We start from the raw sequence: 20,527 nt of genomic DNA on the forward strand, positions 1-20,527 counted from the left end.
AATACGACAGATATGGACATAAGTGATGTGGGACTGGGATGAAGGGTGGAAAGAGCAAATGGAGCGAATCAGGGGGCCGCAGAGCAAGTGGGAGGTGAGGAAAAGTGGGGCTTAGTCTGAGAAGGCCTCTTGGAGGAGATGGGCCTTCAGTAAGAGTTTGAAGGTGGGGAGGGTCGTTGTCTGTGGGATTTAAGGAGGGAGGGCATGGGGTGCGATGGGGAGAATAACCGCTGCCCCACTTTACCTCCCAGGGGCGAGATAAGATAAGCGTGAGGCGGCGGGTTCCGGGGGCCATGGCGGTCGTTGTTGGGGGTTTTGACCCTGGCTGTTCCGCTCTGCCACCCGCAGTTGTTCGAAGCTGGAAGACCTGCCGGCCGAGCAGTGGAACCACGCCACCGTCCGTAACGCCTTAAAGGAACTCCTCAAAGAGATGAATCAGAGCACATTAGCCAAAGAATGTCCGCTCTCCCAGGTCAGTCTGCCGGCGGGGCGGCCGGGTTGGGGGCGCACCAGCACGGCGGGGGGTGGGCGTCCCCTCTTCGGACGGCGCTGCGGTCCGCCCGCTCACGTGCCGTCCGTCTCCGCCGAGCCACTGGACCCCTCCCTCGGAAGCCGCGACATCCCCGTACTGGACCAGGCAGTTCTATAATTGTGGTATTCGTTAAGCACTTACTCTGTGCCAAGCATTTCGTTAAGCACTCCTAAGCAAGCAAATTAGGTTGGACACAATCCCTGTCTCACATGGGGCTCACAGGCTTAATCTCCATTTTCCGGTTGAGGTAACTGAGGCCCAGAGAAGTGAAATGACTGGCTCAAGTCACGTAGCAGACAGATAGCGGAGCTGGGATTAGACCCTACGTTCTCTGACTCCCAAGCCCATGCGTTTGCCCCTGTGCCATGCTTCTTGCCTCCTGTCCTGGCTGCTCAGTCTCAGCCAGACCCATTCCAGTTATCCCGTCCCCTCCCCTTCTGGGTGTCTATAGCTGCCTCCTTCCCAACACCCGCCCCCGGTCCGGCATTTCCACGGCCAGAGACACGTTCACTCCGACCCTTCCGAGGGCCGGAGCCACCTGAGGCCGTCGGGAACGACCATAGCCTGAAACCCGGCCGGACCGATGGTTAGCGTAGCTTATTCAGTCATTCATTCAATTCAGTCATATTTATTGAGCGCTTACTTGTGCAGAGCACTGTACTAAGCACTTAGAAAGTACAATGCAGCAACAGATAGAGAGAATCCCTACCCAACAACGGGCTCACAGTCTAGAAGAAATGCTTACTATGTGCCAAGCACTGTTCTAGGCGCTGGGGTAGATACAAGTTAATCAGGTGTCCCATGTGGGACTCACAGTCTTAATCCCCATTTTACAGATGAGGGAAGTGAGGCACAGAGAAGTGAAGTGACTTGCCCAAAGTCACAAAGCTGATAAGTGGCGGAGTCGGGATTAGAATCCATGACCTCTGACTCCCAAGCTCGGGTTCTTGCCACTAAGCCCCACTGCTATCCAGCTTAGTGGATGGAGCCCGGGCTTTGGAGTCAGAAGGTCATGGGTTCTAATCCCAGCTCTGCGACATGTCTGCTGTGTGACCTTGGGCCAGTCACTTCACTTCTCTGGGCCTCAGTTACCTCAGCTGTAAAACGGGGATTAAGAGTGTGAGCCCCACGTGGGACAGGGACTGTGTCCAACCTGAATACCTTGTATCTGCCTCAGCACCTGGAACAGTGCTTGGCACATATTAACCGCTTAACAAGTACCATCATTATTATTATTGTTATTTCCGATGGCAGAGCCAGGCCTGGTCAGGCGCTTCCAGGCCCTTCTTCACGGTTTCCACCCCGACACAGTTCCATCCCATTCTCCCCAGCGGACTGCCAGGACCCGGGTTCTCCCGGGCCACGGTGACCTCGTAGCTGTTGCCGCTTGAGCTATTGGGCTGGGGAGGGATCCGACAGATGAAATGAAAATCAAATCATTCGTTTGGCCCTATTTATTGAGCGCGTACTGCGTGCAGAGCACTTTACTAAGCACTTGGGAAAGGACAGTAGGACCATAATCCAACAGGAAAAAGACAAACACCATCCCTTTTTGTCTTCAGTGGGCTGATCATTCATCCCTTTTCGAAGCAACAGATATCTAATGGATCACGGAAATCAAGACAGCTTTTCGGGTCGCTCGGAGAAGTGCGGGCGGCAGCGAAGGAAAACCCATTTAGCTACGAGGGCAGCCTTTCAACCCCTGGTGCAGATTTCATTGTTGTCATGGGAATCTTCCCCTCGACTGTAAGCTCCTTGAGGGTCAGAATCTTGTCTACCAAATCTGTAGTTCTGATTGCTCCCAAGAGCTTAGTCCAGTGCTCCACTAGACTGTAAACTCGTTGTGGGCAGGGAACTTGTTGGCTAACTGTTGTATTGTACTGTCTCAAGTGCTTAGTACAGTACTCTGCACATAGTAAGCCCTCAGTCGATACCACTGATGATGACTGTGGTGCTCTGCACATAATAAGCTCTCAATAAATGCCGTTGATGATGACCGTGTTGCTCTGCACATCGTAAGCGCTCAATCAGTACCACATCATAAGCGCTCAATCAGTAACACTGGCCATGACCATGGTGCTCTGTACATAGTAAGCTTTCAGTCAGTCCCATCAATGATGACCATGGTGCTCTGTAGACAGTACGCGCTCAATCAGTACCATCCAACTCTTAGAACATTGCTTGGCACATAGTAAGCGCTTAACAAATACCATCATTATTATTATTATTATTCACGATGACCGAGATGGTCTGCACATAATAATCGCGCAGTCAGTACCATTTATGAATACCGTGATGCTCTGCAAATAGTAAGCGCTCAATAAATTCCATTGATGATCACCCTGGTGCCCTGCACGTATCAATTGCTCAGTCGATACCATCAGTTGATTGAGAGGGAGCAGGTCACTGCTTCGTTTCCAAGGCAGGGCTTTGGGGGCCCACCTCGGGCGTTTAGGCCTCGTTGATGAGGCTTCTGATTTTGGGGGTGAGTGGAGGCTTGGAGAATTTAAAGGGAGGAGAGAAAGGCAGGCTGCTTCCCACCCACTGTGGTTGGCATAAATAAAGGAGTCCAAGAGGCTGGGCAAACCCTGAGGGATCAAAACAACGGAATAAACGTTGAAACACAACCCCGCTTAGCACTTAGGGACCGATCTTTATACTCTACTGCTTCCTCTTACTGTGGTATTTGTTTGACCTAGACGACAGGGTGAACTGCGAAATACAACCCCGCTTAGCACTTAGAGGTACCGATCTTTTTACCCCATTGCTTTCTCTTAGTGGAAAGAGCCCGGGCTAGGAGTCAGAGGACGTGGATTCTTATCCCGGCCTTGCCGCTTCTCTGCTCTGTGATTTTGGGCAAGCCACTTAACTTCTCTGTGCCTCAGTTCCCTCATCCAGAAAATGGGGATCGAGACCGTGAGCCCCACGTGGGACAACCTGATTACCTTGTATCTACCTCAGTGCTTAGAAGAGTGTGTGGCATATAGTGAGCACTTAACTAAGACCGTAATTATTATTCCCCTTACTGTGGTATTTATTAAAGCACCAACTATGGGCCAAGCACTGTACCGAGCGTTGGGGCTGACACAAGATAATCAGGTCAGACAGAGCCTCTCTGTCACAGAGATTCCCAGTCTAAGAGGGAGGGAGAACAGGGATTGAGCCCCCATTTGACAGAGGAGGAAACTGAGGACCAACGAAGAAAAGCGACTTGCCCAAGGTCATTTGGAGGACAAGTGGCAGAGCTGGAATGAGAACCCAGCTCCAAGCACAGACCAGTGAGAGAAAACGGACGTGCCTTACTCTCCGGGTTATGATACTTCAGGCCTCCGAGAGCAAGTGCCCTTTGGTCAGGGAATGTGTTTACCTGCTCTGTCGTATTGTCCTCTCCCAGGTGCTTAGCCCAGGGCTCTGCACACAGTAAGCGCACAAGAAATACCATTCATTGGTTTCGGACCCCCAAGGGCAGGGCTGGGTGGAGGTGGATTTAACCGGCGTTTATTGAGACGCAGCGTGGCTTAGTGGGAAGAGCCCAGGCTTGGGAGTCAGAGGTACAGTGCTCTGCACACAGTAAGTGCTCAATAGATACGATTGAATGAATGAAAGAATGGGATGGGGAGGCTCCCTTCTCCCTACGGTTACCTAGCACTCGGAGTCTCTGGGAGAGTCAGTCGGTCAGTTGTATTTATTGAATGCTCACTGCGTGCAGAGCACTGGACTAAGCACTGAGGAGAGAACAACATGACAATAAAGCAGACACATTCCCTGCTCACAATGAGCTTATAGTCTGGAGGAGGAGACAGACATTAATAGAAATAAGTTATAGTTTATGTACATAAATGGCGTGGGGTTGGGAGGGTGGATGAATAAAGGCAGCAAGTCAGGGTGACACGGAAGAATTGCAGGAAGGGAAAAGAGGGCTTAGTCAGGGAACACCTCTTGGAAGAGATGGGCCTTCAATAAGGCTTTGAAGCGGGGGGAGTGATGGTCCCGTCGGATACGAGGAGGGAGGGCGTTCCAGGACAGAGGAAGTAGAAAGCCGAGAAGTTGGCGGAGAGAGAGACGAGATGGAGGTACAGTGAGAAGGTTGGCATTCGAGGAGTGAAGTGTGCGGGCCGGGTTGGAGTGGGAGAGCAGTGAGGTGAAGTAGGAGGGGGTGAGGGGGTGAACGGCTTTAAAGCGGGCGGTGAGCAGTTTCTGTTTGTTGTGGAGGTGGGTGGGCGACCACTGGAGATTCTTGAGGAGTGCGGAAACATGGTCTGAATGTTTTTGTAGAAAAACAATCCAGACAGAAACCCCATCCTTCCCCTTCCTGGCTCAGAACCTCGTGTGAAGCCGGAAAGAACTGGGAGGCGGGTGAGTTCGGTACCTGGTGGGGCCAGGCCCGACGCTGGGCTGGATGCCAGGCCCGATGCCGGGCCCGATGCCAGCGCTGTATTGGCCGCATCCAGAAACGCTGTTTTAGACCCCGCCAGCATGGACCGAGAGATGGCTGGGCCCAGCCAGCGCATCTGTGATATTTATTGAGCACTGACTGGGTCTGGAGCACTGGACCGAATGCTTGGGAGATCCAGGGTAGTCAAGTCGGTAGACACGGTCGCTGCCCACAGAGAACTTCCCGGCAAATCGGCGGGCCACGCTTCCAGCGTCCATCCTCAGGGGCTGGCCCGGTCAGAAGCTGGCTGAGGCTGGGCCTCGTTGGTTATTAATGATAAAAATAATAATTATGGTGTTTGTTAAGCACTTACTATGTGCCGAACACTGTTTTAAGTGCTGGGGTATATACAAGGTAATCAGGTTGTCCCATGTGAGGCCCATGGTCTTAATCCCCATTTTAAAGATGAGGGAACTGAGGCACCGAGAAGTTAAGTGGCTTGATCAAGGTCACACAGCAGACAGTTAGCAGAGCCAGGATTAGAACGCACGTCCTCTGAGTCCCAAGCCTGTGCTCTTTCCATCGAGCCACGCTGCTTCAATGATATTTTTATTGAGCTTATCAGCTGTGTGACTTTGGGCAAGTCACTTCACTTCTCTGTGCCTCAGTTACCTCGTCTGGTAAATGGGGATTAAGACTGTGAGCCCCGCGTGGGACAACCTGATTACCCTGTATCTACCTCAGCTCTTAGAACAGTGCTCGGCACTTAGTAAACGCTTAACAAATACCAACATTATTATTGAGCTCTTACCATGTGCAGAGCACTGCATTAAACTCTTGGGCGAGGACAATAGAACAATAAACGGACACATTCCCTGCCCACAATGAGCTACAGTCCAGTCTCCCCTCTCCCCGCTCCACGGGCCCTGACCCTCTCCCGGCTTTCCAAATAGACGGCCTCTCAGGGCAAGTTACGGACCGTCTTGGCCTGGGCCACCCGGTGCATACGCATGTGCTCTTAATCAGCCGAAACTCCTGAACTCAGGGAGAATTAAAAAAATAAATAATAATTATGCTGTTAGTAAAGTTCTTACTGTGTGCCTGGCACTGTACTAAGCACTGGGGTGGACACAAGCATTAGGGTGAGGTTAGCACTAGAGGAGCAATTTTTTTGCATCCAGCGAATCATCTCCCAAGCTCCAGTCCCACGTGCCCGGAAGTAACATTATCCCGGCTCATTTGCCTAATGGTTGTTGGGCAGGGACCGGCACAGCCTTCCCCTGATTCCCAGCCACCTCCTCCGATTCCCGGCCGCCTCCTCTGATTCCCCGATGCGGGGCCCGGCGGAAGTCCCAGACTGATCCGCCCTTTTCCTCTGCTCCTCCTCCCCTCCCCATCACCCCAACTCGCTCCCTCTGCTCTACCCCCATCCCTGCCCCACAATTCTTGTCTATATATGTAGATATTTATTATTCTATTAATTTTATTAATGTTGTGTATATATCTATAATTCTACTTATTTATATCGATCCTATTGATGCCTTTTTACTTGTTTTGATGTCTGTCTCACCCCTTCTAGACTGTGAACCGGTTTTGGGCAGGGAATGTCTCTCTTTATTGCTGAATTGCATTTTCCAAGCGCTTAGTGCAGTGCTCTGCACACAGTAAGCGCTCAATAAATACAATTGAAGGAATTGAATGAGCAAACGGAAGCCTCCGAGCACTGGGATTGGGGTCGTGTGCATCAGAGCATCGAATCGCACCTTTAGCAACCGGTGACTACATCACAATCGTTCTCACCCATCAGGGACCCAATCTGCGGGGCCCCCACCCTTTTCTCGGAGTTGATTTTGGAGCCGGAGTTGGGGGATGGGGAAGGGAGGGGCGGCCAAGGGTCTCACTTGTCGAGGTGCAGATGATTAGCACCGCCCATGGTGTTGCGTTTGGGGGTTCTCGTTCTGGGGGAGCGGGATGGCCGGGGTAGCCGACGTGTGGTGGGAACGTCGGCGTGGTGTAGTGACTAGATCCCGGGCCTGGGAGTCAGAATAATGATAATAATAATGATGGTATTTGTTAAGCGCTTACTATGTGCCAAGCGCTGTTCTAAGTGCTGCGGTAGATACAGTGACATCAGGTTATCCCACTTGGAACTCACAATCTTCATTCCCATTTTACAGATGAGGGAACTGAGGCACAGAGAAGTTAAGTGATTTGCCCAAAGTCACACAGTTGATAAGTGGCGGAGTCAGGATTAGAACCCATGACCTCTGACTCCCAAGACCGGGCTCCTACCACTAAGCCACTCTGTTTCTCTAATCCACACTGCTCCTCAGAAGGGCGTGGGTTCAAACTCAGGCTCCACCACTTGTCTGCCAGGTGACCTTGGGCAAATCACTTCACTTCTCTGGGCCTCGGTTATCTCATCTGCAAAATGGGGGTGGAGACAGCCCCAGGTGGGACTATGTCCAACCCAATTTGCTTGTATCCACCCCAGTGTTTAGTACAGTGCCAGGCACATAGTAAGCGCTTAACAAATGCTATTATTATCATTACTATTATTAGCACCATGGGATGACCAGGAAAATGTATTCACTCATTCATTCATTCATTCAGTTGTATTTTTTGAGCACTTACTGTGAGCAGAGCACTGTTCTGTGCGCTCGGGAGAGTACAGTTCAACAATGTACTTTATTATTCTATTTATTTTATTACTGATGTGTATATATCTATAATTTCTGTTCATTTATATTGATGCTATTGATGCCTGTCTTCTTGTTTTGCTTTGTTTTCTTGTCTGTCTCCCCCGTTCTAGACTGTGAGCCCGTTGTTGGGTAGGCATTGTCTCTCTTTGTTGCCGAATTGTACTTTCCAAGCGTTTAGTAAAGTGCTCTGCACACAGTAAGTGCTCAATAAATCCAATTGAATGAATGAATGAATAGTAAACAGATACATCCTTGCCCACAACAGACTTACAGTCTATAGGGGAACGTGACCCTTTGCATTGTACATGCCCCTTGGGGAAAAAAGTCCGTGTTCTGAGGGCAATCATCTTGTTTTCTTCTCTTTCCAGAGTATGATTTCATCCATTGTAAATAGCACATATTATGCCAATGTGTCAGCGACCAAGTGCCAGGAGTTTGGGAGATGGTATAAAAAGTACAAGAAGATTAAAGGTAAAGTGAGTAGAGAAGAACGTCGAATTTCTCCGGGTTTTGGGTCTGGATCTGTTTTGTCTCATTCCATTTTGGGCCAATCAGTCGATGGGTGGTATTTGTCGAGCGCTTACCGTGGGCAGAGCACCATACTGAGCGCTTCGGGGAAGACGGTAGAACAATATAACAGACACATTCCCTGCCCACAACGAGTTTACAGCCTAGAGACAAGTCTCCCTCGGGGGTTGGCGAGGTGGCCAAGTTTCCTTGTTGACCGAAAAAGATTCTCTCACCCCTACAAGGACCGGTGTCCCGGAGTCTGCAAACCGAGCAGTTCCTAATGAGTAGGAGAGATTCATTTCATGCTAAAATATATTCGCCCCGAGCAGCAGAAATGAAGCCTTTTGCCAAATAAATAAAGTCAGGTGTCGGAAAGCAGTGTCGCCTAATGGATAGAGCCCGGGCCTGGGGGGCCGAAGGACCTGGGTACTAATCCCAGCTCTGCCACTTGTCTGTTGCGTGACCTTGGACAAGTCACTTCATTTCTCTGGGCCTCAGTTCCCTCCTATGAAAAATGGGGATTAAGTTTGAGAGCCCCATGGGGGGATGGGAACTGTTTTCAACCCGATTTGCTTGTATCCACCTCAGTGCTCAGTACAGTGTCTGGCACCTAGGAAGCGCATAACAAATACCCCAATTATTATTATTATTATTGATTCAATTCATTCGTATTTATTGAGTGCTAACTATTTGCAAAGTACTCTACTAAACGCTTGGGAGAGGACAGAACAACTATAAACAGGCACATTCCCTACCCACAAAGAGCTTACAGTCTAAAGGGGGATGATGATGATGATGGTTATTGTTATTATTATTATTTCGGTTTGTCTTCCCTCCGGACGCCAGCTTGGGCATCTGCCGTGAGGCCCCGTCCAGATTTTCCCCTGCCTGGGGTGAGACAGATGCCCGCCTCCTGCTTGTTGAAAAACGCCACTGTGTGCCACGGCAGGGTTTTCTTTCCCGCAGATGCGGTCGTCCGGGTTTGTTTTTTTTCCCTTTTTCTTTTTCCTCCTCTTTTTCGAAGTGCTCGAACACATCCTCCTGGCTCAAAATCAAAGGAATCGCAGAGCTTCAAGGTCATTCAGTAGATCACGTTTATCCGCCGCTCCAGCAGAACAAGCGAGGTGCTTCCCTTCTCCGATAGGCCGGAGAATGATGCCAGTTTCGAGCCTGGAAACTCTTCACTGAAGGGTCTTCAGAGGTGCCACTAAGAGCCAAGTGTTTTCTTTCTCTCTTCTGTGCACATCCAAACCACCCCCTCCACACACACCCACTCATACCCCCCCCCATGCATCTTCCACTTTCTTTCTTCGAGCGCTCTCCCTTTTTTATAGTGAATAAGTGCACAGTTAGATTGTGCCGCGCAATAAAAGCAGAAAGACCTTGCTAGCAGTCAGGAGGTCAAGGATTCCAACTTGAGGAGTTCGCCAGACTCGGCGTACACACGCTATTCAGAGAGATGTAGCCGGCCGTGGCTCCCAGGATTGTGCGTTCGGGTGTGTGTTGGGCGGGTATGTGAGTGACAGAGAGGGGGAGAGAAAGAGAGAGGGAGGGAGAGAGAGAAGGAGGAGGAGGAGAAAGGGGGAGGTTAAGGTATGTGTGAAGTAAACACAAGCTGCTATAAAACAGTTCAAGTGATGTTGATTCATCAACTAAAGGAGTTGGAGGGAAAACAAAAGCATCCGCGCTAGGTAGAGCGCTCCGTCGGAAAATCGAAAATCACCCGATAAAGTTCGTTTCGGGAAGTCTCAGCCGCCTCTTCCGCCCCTGCCCCAGGCTTGGACAGGTCATGGAGTCGGGGGGAGGGAAAAGGAGGTATCCGCCACTGGCTTTTGCCCACCTGGGCGTCTCCATCCAGGGGGGTCAGCGGCTGTCGGCCTGAGGAGGCGGTGAGGGGTGTGGGGAGTTGGCCGGTCCCAGCTGGGACCTCCCAGAGCCAGCCAGGAAGCCACCGTGACTCATCCTCTATCTCCCCCTCTGGTGTCCCCCAAAAAGGTAGACGGCCCCCCGCCCCGGTTCCCACACGTCCCGCGGCCCACCTGAGAGACCCCAGTGGCACAGTGGAAAGAGCACTGGCCTGGGATGCAGCAGGTCATGGGTTCTAATCCCAACTCTGTTACTTACAGTGCTTGGCACATAGTAAGCACTTAAATACCATAATTATTAGCGTTATTACTTGTCTGCTGTGTGGCCTTGGGCAAGTCACTTCACTTCTCTATGCCTGTTACCTCGTCTGTAAAATGGGAATTGAGACTGTCAGCCCCATGTGGGACAGGGACTGTGAACATCCTGATTTGCTTGTATCCACCCCGGCACTTAGTATGGTGCCTCGTGCATAGTCAGCGCTTAACAAATGCCATAATTATGGGAGAAGCAGCGTAGCTTAATGGAAAGCGCACGGGCTTGGGAGTCAGAGGACGTGGGTTCTAATCCCCGCTTTGCCACTTGTCTGCTGTGTGACCTCGGGCAAGCCACTTAACTTCTCCTAGCCTCAGTTAACTCTTCTATAAAATGGAGATTAAGTGTGTGAGCCCCATGTGGGACAACTTGGCTTACCTTGTATCTACCCCAGCGCTTAGAACAGTGCTTGGCACATAGTAAGCCCTTAACAAAGGCCATCATTATTCCCCCCTTCTAGCCTGTGAGCCCATTGTTGGGTGGGGATTGTGTCTATTTGTTGCCCGAATTGTGCTTTCCAAGTGCTTAGTACAGTTGTTCTGCACACAATAAGTGCTCAATAAATAAGAATGAATGAATGAATTGCACTCCCGGTCCCCAGAGCAGATGCGGCCGGCCAGGAGCGTCCAATGTGGTTCCCATTATCTGCTAATGTCTGTTTTAATAAAACAGTGGGAACTAAATGGTTGCCGCTTAATCCAAACCAGGACCCGCTAAACATAAGCTCCGTGATTCTGTTACAAATTGCCACATATAGAACTTCTGGGTCAAGCTTTTTCCTCTCTCAGAGAAATAAATAAACAGTAAAATAATTATACACTCCACGAGATCAAAGTCAATCTGAGCAGAGCCCAGAAAGTCCAGTGGAAGAAGGGGGGGGATAAAAAAAACGCATCGGGTTGCATCGTCTCTAGTTAATGCTTAAATAAATACGAGAAAGTGAGCAATCAATAATTCGATATCATTAGCAACAGATGTCCAAACTGTACACAAAGGGAATTCTGTGGAATTCGAAGGAAACATTCTCAGCGTGGATCCTGTGGAACTTGTGAGGAATTGGAGCTAAAGTTCCGGGACTTCTTCCTCAGAAAGGTCCGACTTGGTCTCCCGTCTGGAGGGAGGGATGGACATTAATATACATAAATAAATAACAGATATATACAGATCTAGACATATGTGCTGTGGGGCTGGGAAGGAGGATGAATGAAAGGAGCAGATAAGGCGATGCAGTCTCCCTGCGGAGTCTCTCGTCGTCGGGGCTGGTCTTCTCCGAGGCCTCGGGGCAGAGACAGCGTATGCACTCTGCTCCCCGTCCAGTTCCCGATCTCCCAATCTCCAGGCAAGGCTGACCCACTGGCCAGAATCTGCATTTCCCAGGTTTTTTTCGGGCCTCGCCCTGGCTCTGAGCTAGCAGGTCTGAATATGCTGGTTAAAAATAACAGTGGTTATTTTTAAGCGCTTACTACGTGTCAAGCCCTGTTCTAAGCACTGGGTTGGGTAATGCTAACCTTCTAATGCTAACCTAATTGTAGTGCTGACCTTCTCCCGCTGCCTCGATCTTGTCTGTCTTGCCACCGACATCTCGACGTCTCTCCCACATCCTGCCTCTGGCCTGGAACGCCCTCCCACCTCCTATCAGACAGATAATTGCTCTCCCCCACTTCAAAGCCTTACCGAAGGCCCGTCTCCTCCAAGAGGCCTTCCCTGACTGAGCCCTCCTCTCCTCTTCTCCCTCTCCCTTCTGCGTCGCCCTGACTTGCTCCCGTCATTCGTCCTCCTTCCCAGCCCCACAGCATATATGTATAGATCTGTATATATCTGGTATTTATTTTTGTATATTAATATCTGTCTCTCCCTCTAGATAGTGAACTCGTTGTGGGCAGGGAATGTGTGTGTGTGTTGTTGTATTGTCCTCTCCCAAGTGCTTAGTACGGTGCTTTGCACACAGTAAAGGCTCAGTATATACGATTTAATTGAATTGAGTAGATGCAAGCTAATCATGTTGGACCCAGCCCCCGTCCCACGTGGGGCTTTCCATCTTGATTCCCATTTGACAGATGAGGTAATTGAAGCCCAGAGAAGTGAAGTGACCTGCCCATGGTCACACAGCAGATGAATGGCAGAGCCGGGATTAGAACCCAAGTCCTCCTGACTCCCAGGCTCGCGCTCTAGCCACTAGGCCAAAGTGATGCGGGGGGGGGGGGGGGGGGAGGATGGACGAGGACGGGAGGGAGAAACAAATTCCCCAAAGACGGCTGGGGTTGTGTGCCCTGCCCTGTAGTCCCCAGGCCCGGGCCAGGATAATAATAGTCACAGTTTCTGTATTTGTTAAGCGCTTACTATGTGCCAAGCACTGTTCTAAGCACTACTACTAATAATAATAATGTTGGTATTTGTTAAGCGCTTACTATGTGCAGAGCACTGTTCTAAGCGCTGGGGTAGACACAGGGCAATCAGGTTGTCCCACGTGGGGCTCACAGTCTTAATCCCCATTTTACAGATGAGGTAACTGAGGCACAGGGAAGTTAAGTGACTTGCCCCACGTCGCGCAGCAGACAAGTGGCAGAGCTGGGATTCGAACCCATGACCTCTGACTCCAAAGCCCATGATCTTTCCACTGAGCCACGCTGCGGTACTTGTTAAATACTTACTTTGTGCCCAGCACTGTTTTAAATGCTGGGATAGATATGAGGTAATGAAGTTGGACACAGCCCCTGTCCCATACTGGGCTCACACTCATTGAGGACGTGGCTCAGGGGAAAGAGCCCAGGCTTGGGAGCCAGCGGTCATGGGTTCGAATCCCGGCTCTGCCACCTGTCAGCTGTGTGACTGTGGGCAAGTCACTTTACTTCTCTGTGCCTCAGTTCCCTCATCTGTAAAATGGGGATGAAGATTTTGAGCCCCAAGTGGACAACCTAATCACCCTATCTAACCCAGCGCTTAGAACAGTGCACTGCACATAGTAAGCGCTTAACAAATACCAAATACCAACTTTATTCTTGTTTACAGATGAGGGAACCGGGGCCCAGAGAAGTGAAGTGACTTGCCGAAAGTCACACAGCCGACAAGTGGTGGAGCCGGGACTAGAACCCAGGACCTTCTGACTCCCAGGCCTGGGCTCTGTCCGCTAATCTCAGCTGAGTTCAATTCAGTTGTATTTACTGAGTGCTTACAGTGTACAGTGCACTGTAATAATAGTGATAGTATTTGTTAAGCGCTTACTATATGCGAAGCACTGTACTAAGTGCTTGGGAGAATACAATAAACAGCTCTGTCCGCTGCCTGCCGTGTGACTTGGGACAGGGCACTTAGCCTCACTGGGCCTTGGTTTTCTCCTCTGTAAAATTGGGTGAAGAAGCCCTTCCCTCCCGACCTCGTAGGGCCGCTGGGAGGATTTCCCACGCCAAAGCCATAGGAAGAACACCTGCCCCCTCCCATCCCAGCCCCTCAAAGTGGATTATTTTCAGGGAGGCACCTAACTAGACCTCAGTTCAGCTGACCCTGGAGAGCACCCATCCACTCTGGAGGGAATCAATCAGTCGGTGCTATTTAGTGAGCGTTCGATAGGTGCAGAGCACTGTACTGAGCTCGTCGGAATAGACCGTGAGCTCCTTGTGGGAAGGGAATATGTCTGCCATCTCTGTTCTGTTGGCCTCTCCCAACACAGTACAGTGCTCTGAACGCGGTAAGTGCTCAATAAATATGATTGATTGATTGACAGTGTAGTCAGTCAATACAGAGAAGCAGCATGGCCTAGTGGATAGATCCCGGGCCTGGGAGTCCGAGGACCCGGGTTCTAATCCCAGGTCTGCCACTTGTCGGCTGTGTTATCTCGGGCAAGTCACTTTACTTCCCTGTGCCTCAGTTGTAAAACGGGGATTAAGACTGTGAGCCCTATGTGAAACAGGGAACGTGTCCAACCCGATTTACTTGTATCCACGCCAGCACTTAGTATGGTGCTCTTTATTGCCTGGAACATAGAAAGCGCTTAACAAATACCACAATTATCATTATTGTTATTATTATTATTGTTACAGTAAAGTTGGTAGATAATAATAATGATATTTGTTAAGCGCTTACTATGCTAAGCGCTTACAAATACTACAGTTATTTTTATCGTAATTATTATTGTTACAGCAAAGTCGGTAGATAATAATAATGATATTTATTAAGCGCTTACTACGTGCCAAACACTGTTCTAAGAGCTGAGGTAGATACAGGGACATCAGGTTGTCCCACGTGAGGGCTCACGGTCTCAATCCCTGTTTTACAGATGAGGTCACTGAGGCACAGAGAAGTGAAGTCACTGGCCCAAAGTCACACAGCTGATAAGTGGCAGAGCCAGGATTAGAACCCACAACCTCTGACTCCCGAGCCTGGACTCTTTCCACTAAGTCGCACACTGATCCCTGCTCACTAAAGAGCTTGCATTTATGCCAGTCATTGCTACCGTTACTTTCCCAGCGGACTCTCCCAGCTTTTTCCCCTCCTTCTGGATTTTAGTTGTGGCCAGAGAAGCCAAAGAAAGGGTGGCTCACCCACCCCTCATCCCCTGGCTCCCTTCATGCCAGTCTAGCTTGGATTCTGGTTCCCATAGCAAGGTGGACATGGATTTTATTTTTTAATGGTATTTGTTAAGCTTTTTCTATGCACCAGGCACTGTTCTAAGCACCGAGGTAGATAGGAGTTTATACACAATCCCTGTCCCACATGAGGCTCGCATTCTTAATCCCCATTTTAGAGTGAAGGGAACAGTGGCCCAGAGAAGAAGAATATCTAACCCGAGATCCCTCAGTAGACAAGCGGCGGAGCCGGGATTAGAACCCAGGTCCTTGTTTCATTCATTCATTCAATCAATCAATCGTATTTATTAAGCGCTTACTATGTGCAGAGCACTGTACTAAGCACATGGGAAAGTAAAATACAGCAGTAAAGAGTGACAGTTTATGCCCACAGTGAGCTCACAGACTAGAGGGGGAGAGACAGACATCAATACAAATAAACAGGCAAGCTCGGGCTGTAGCCACTAGGCCCAGCTGGGTTCTGATGAGTCACTGCCCTGTCTGGTCCACAGACGCTGAGTCGTGACTGGATAATAAAAATAATAATAATTATGGTATTTGTTAAGTGCTTAGTGTGTGCCAGGCACTGTTCTAACCGCTGGGGTAGATAAAAGATAATCAGATTTGTCCCACGTGGGGCTGACAGTCTTAAAACCCACTTTACAGATGAGGTAACTGAGGCATAGAGAAGTTAAGCGGCTTGCCCAAAGTCACGCAGCAGCCAAGTGGCAGAGCCGGGATTATTCATTCATTCATTCAGTAGTATTTATTGAGCGCTTACTATGTGCAGAGCACTATACTAAGTGCTTGGAATGTACAATTCGGCAACAGATAGAGACAATCCCTGCCCAATGACGGGCTCACAGCCTAAGGATTAGAACCCACGACCTCTGACTCTAAAGCCCGGCACTTTCCACTAAACCACGCTGCTTTGGACGATTCCACCAGTCGCTGTTTTCCTTTCTAACCAAAGAAGACCCCACTGGGGAGGGCAGGGCCTGGCATCTTTGGGGGCACCAAATGGCTATCCTTTATTGTATGGATGTTGTTTGTCAAAAAGGAAGCAACCTATCTCGAACTCAAAAGGGTGAGTGTGTTTGTGCTGTTCAGGATTGGGCAGTTAATTCTAATAATAATTATGGTACTTGTTAAGCGCTTGCTATGTATCAGCACTGTTCTAAGCGCTGGGGTAGATGCAAGGTAATCAGCGTGTACACAATCGGTGTCCCACATAGGGCACCCAGTCTTAATCCCTATTTTCCAAATGCGGGAACTGAGGCCCAGAGAAGTGAAGTGACTTGCCCAAAGTCACACAGAAGACATGTGGCAGAGGCAGGATTAGAACCCAGGCCTTTTTGACTCCCAGGCCCGAGTTCTCTCCACTAAGTCAGGCTGTATTTCATTTGGGTGAAGCGAATGTGTCAGGAGCCTGGCTAAGATCTAACTATTCTCCGGAGCATTTAGTACAATGTTCTGCACATGGCAAGCACTGAATAAATACCACTGAATCATTCATTCATTCAGTCATATTTATTAAGTGCTTAATGTGTGGAGAGCACTGTACTAAGTGCTTGGGGAAGTTCAGTATAACAATACCATTAATCGATTCCTAGCCAGGAAGCAGCATGGCCCAGCGGGCAGACCCTGATCCTGGAAATGAGAAGGGCCCGAGAGTCAGAAGGACCTGGGTTCTAATCCCAACTCCGTCACTTGTCTGCTGTGTGACTCTGGGCAAGTCACTTCACTTTTCTCAGCCTCAGTTCCCTCATCTGTCAAGTGGGGTTGCCCAAGTGGGACAGGGAATGTGTCCAACCCCATCAACTCATATCCTCCCCATGGCTTAGGACAGTGCCTGGACATAGTAAGTGCTTAACAAATACCATAAAACACCCCCCAAAGCCCCCCAAATTTCCTTTCCTCCTCGGAACTGCCCATTTCTCTCCCTTCCCCACCCCTCATTAGGTAGACACCGTGTTATATTTATTTATTTCTTGGAAATGATTTGCCAAGGAGGGAAGATAGGAGGAGAGAGCAAAAGCCTCCACCCCAGCTCCTTACCCAGACCAGCTTCTTCCAGTAATCAGTGTTTTATCTGACCCCGTCTGATCCAGCCGTGCAAGATCAAAGGTCCAGGACAGTAAACAAAGCCCACGAAGGGTTTTGGTAAACAGGAAGATTAGATGTTGAATGAAAATTAGACTCCTTGAACAGAGTCCTCTGCACTAAAGTGGTTAAGCGGGTTGTGATTAAAAGAAATAAGTCATTATGATAATTATAGCCCAAAACGATCTAATGCGACCACATGTGAAGCGCCTTGGGTCCCCCCAAAATGATTTTGTCGTGTACAAAGTGGGGGCTCGGAGTTTGGTCAGAAGAGCACGTCTTCCCCTCCTCCTCCCCCACCCCTGGACCCGGCCTCTGATAGGGCAAGAGAAGACATTCGTTGGAGTGGCACGGCCTAGTGGCTAGAAGCCGGGTCTGGGGGCCTGAAGGACCTGGGTTCTAATCCTGATTCTGCCACTTGTCGCAGGGGGACCTCGGGCAAGTCAGTTGACCTCTCTGGGCCTCAGTTTCCTCAACTGCAAAATGAGCCAGATTTATTGAGAGCTTACCGTGGGCAGAGCGCCATCGAACGGAGTCGGTGGACACGTTCCCTGCCCACAACGAACTGACAGAAGAGGGAGGGTGTTCCAGGACGGATGCAGGACGCGAGGGCGAGAGATTTAAAGGCTCTCGAAGGCAGGAAATGTGGCGACCAACTCTAAAATAATAATCATTGTGGTATTTGGTAAGTGCTTACTATGTGCCAGTCACTGTATTAAGCACAGGACTGGATACAAGCAAATTAGGTTGGACACAGTCCCTGTCCCATTTGGACTCACTGTCTCCATCCCCACTTAACAGATGAGGGAACTGAGGCCCAGAGGAGTGAAGTAATAATAGTAATAATAAGGATGGTATTTGTTAAGTGCTTACTATATGCGAAGTACTGTTCTAAGCACTAGGGAGATACAAGGTGATCAGATTGTCCCACATGGGGCTCACAATCTCAATCCCCATTTTACAGAGGAGGTAACTGAGACACAGAGAAGTGAAGTGACTTGCCCAAAGTCACACAGCTAACAAGCGGAAGAGCCGGGATTAGAACCCAAGACCTCTGACTCCAAAGCCAATGACTCGCCCAAGGTCACACAGCAGACATATGATGGAGTCAGAATTAGAACCCATGACCTTCTGACTCCCAGGCCTGGACTCTATCCACTACGCCATGCCGCTTCTATAGTATTATAATAATAATAATAATAATGATACTGATGATGGTAATTGTTAAGCGCTTATTATGTGCGATGCAGTGTTCTAAGTTCTGGGGTAGATACAAGTTAATGAGGTAGTCACACATGGGGCTCACAGTCTTAATCCCCATTTTACAGGTAAGGTAACTGAGGCACAGAGAAGTGACTTGCCCAAAGTCACACAGCATATTGGCTGAGCCAGGATTAGAACTCATGACCTCTGATTCCCAAGCCCGGGCTGTTTCCACTAAGCCACGCTGCTGGATGGACAGCAGACCTTTTGCCGATGATTCGTGCTCTATCTGAACATGATTCACCCTTCAATTTCCATCACAATTATCCTTTGGATTAAATCGAGGATGTGCCCCGGGGGACACATAAGGGGAAATTGGAGGTGTCTCTGAGGCATCGAGCTATTTTGCTCGTTTGATATTATTTGTGAAGGGCTTTTATTAGTTGGCCTCCGCTCATCCGAGAGGAGACGTGGTACTGGTCATTTCCTGACAGCCGTGAACTGACCCATTCACTGCAGACTCCCCGAATAGCAAAGCAGCTGCTGCTGTTATTGTCCATTCCAAGCGCTTAGTACAGTGCTCTGCACATAGTAAGCGCTCAATAATTACTATTGAATGAATGAATAAATGCTATTTACTGAGCGCTCCCTGGGGCCGAACGCTCTCCAAGCTTGTAAACTTGTTAGGGGCAGGGAGTGTGTCCGTTGATTGTTGTATCGTATTCTCCCAAGCGCTTTGTACAGTGCTCTGCGCCAGTAAGCGCTCAGTAAATACGATTGGCTGACTACTTAAGCGGTTTGGAGAGGACAATACAACAGAGTTGGTAGACACGTTGGCAGCCCGCAACGAGCTGATGGGCCGATGGGTTGGTGACTTGGGGAGCTAGGGGGTCGGGAGGGGATGTGGAACTTTGGAATTGTAGAGTGTGGATTTTGCAGTTGGATTTTTTTGTCCTCTTCCAATTGAGTGATATGATTTCCTCATTCGGGATGTGCTTTTCTCATTTCCTTGCCCTTTGGAGAAGGCTTCAAAACCCCATAGGGAGGGAGAATGAACCCCTCCATTCTCCAGGCGTTCCATGTCTGGCCCGTCTCAATAATAATAATAATAACAACAACAATGTTATTATTATTATGGTACTTGCTAAGCACTTACTATGTGCCAAGGACTGTTTTAAGTGCTGAAGTAGATACGTTAGACTGGAACCAGTCCCTGTCCCACTTGGGGCTCACGGTCATAATCAGCTGTGTGACTGTGGGCAAGTCACTTCTCTGTGCCTCAGTTACCTCATCTGTAAAATGGGGATTAACTGTGAGCCTCACATGGGACAACCTGATTACCCTGTATCTACCCCAGCGCTTAGAACAGTGCTCTGTACATAGTAAGCGCTTAACAAATACCAACATTTTTATTATTATTAATCAAAGAAGCAAGAGTCCCGATCTTGGGAGTCAGAGGCCGTGGGTTCTAATCCCGGCTCCGCCACTTGTCTGCTGTGTGACCATGGGCAAGTCACTTCACTTCTCTGTGCTTCAGTTCCCTCATCTGGAAAATGGGGATTAAAATAGGGAGCCCCATTTACCTTGTATCTATCCCAGTGCTTTGAGCAGTGCTTGGCACATAGTAAGTGCTTAACAACTATCGTCATCATCATCATCATTATTATTATTATTAATCCCCTTTTTACTTATGTGGTCACTGAGGCACAGAAAAGTGTAGTGACTTGCCTAAGGTTACTAAGCAGTAATAATAATAATAATTGTGGTATTTGTTAAGCACTTATTATGTGTGCTGGGGGAGATGCAAGTTAGGTTGGATCAAATCCCTATCCCACTCGGGGTTCGCAGTCTTAATCCCATTTTACGGATGAGGTCACTGAGGCACAGAAAAGTATAGTGACTTGTCTAAGGTTACTCAGCAGACATAATAATATTAATGATAATTGTGGTATTTGTTAAGTGCTTACTATGTGCCGGGCACCGCACTAAACACTGGGGTGGTTACGAGCAAATCGGGTTGGACAGAGGCCCTCTTCTGAATGGGGCCTGCAGACTCCATCCCCATTTTATAGATGAGGGAACTGAGGCCTAGAGAAATGAAGTGACTTGCCCAGGGTCACACAGGAGACAAGTGGCAGGGCAGGATTAGAACCCATGACCTTACGACTCCCAGGCCCGGGCTCTAGTCACTAAGCTACACTGAAGCGGCAGGACTCAGTGGGAAGAGCGCAGGCTCCGGAGCTTGATCCCGGCCCCTTGGTGCCTGCCAGGTCACCTCGGGCAAGTTCTGTGGCAAGTTCTGTTCTCCCCCTCTAGACTGTCAGCTTGTTGTGGGCACGGAATGTCACTGCTAATTGTCCTA

The 20,527-nt window shown here is 49.3% G+C and overlaps 1 protein-coding gene across 1 annotated transcript in view; it reads left to right on the plus strand.

Moving 5' to 3' along the window:
* The window catches only part of SATB2 (SATB homeobox 2), a 188,458-nt gene that overhangs the window by 94,034 nt on the left and 73,897 nt on the right, over positions 1–20,527 (plus strand). The window contains exons 6-7 of the mRNA XM_029069788.2: positions 349–472; positions 7,978–8,080. Coding sequence (XP_028925621.1) covers positions 349–472; positions 7,978–8,080 — 227 coding nt within the window. The remainder of the gene's footprint in view (positions 1–348; positions 473–7,977; positions 8,081–20,527) is intronic.

The sequence above is a fragment of the Ornithorhynchus anatinus genome, chromosome 7 (assembly GCF_004115215.2).
Source record: "Ornithorhynchus anatinus isolate Pmale09 chromosome 7, mOrnAna1.pri.v4, whole genome shotgun sequence".
Lineage (NCBI taxonomy): Eukaryota > Metazoa > Chordata > Mammalia > Monotremata > Ornithorhynchidae > Ornithorhynchus > Ornithorhynchus anatinus.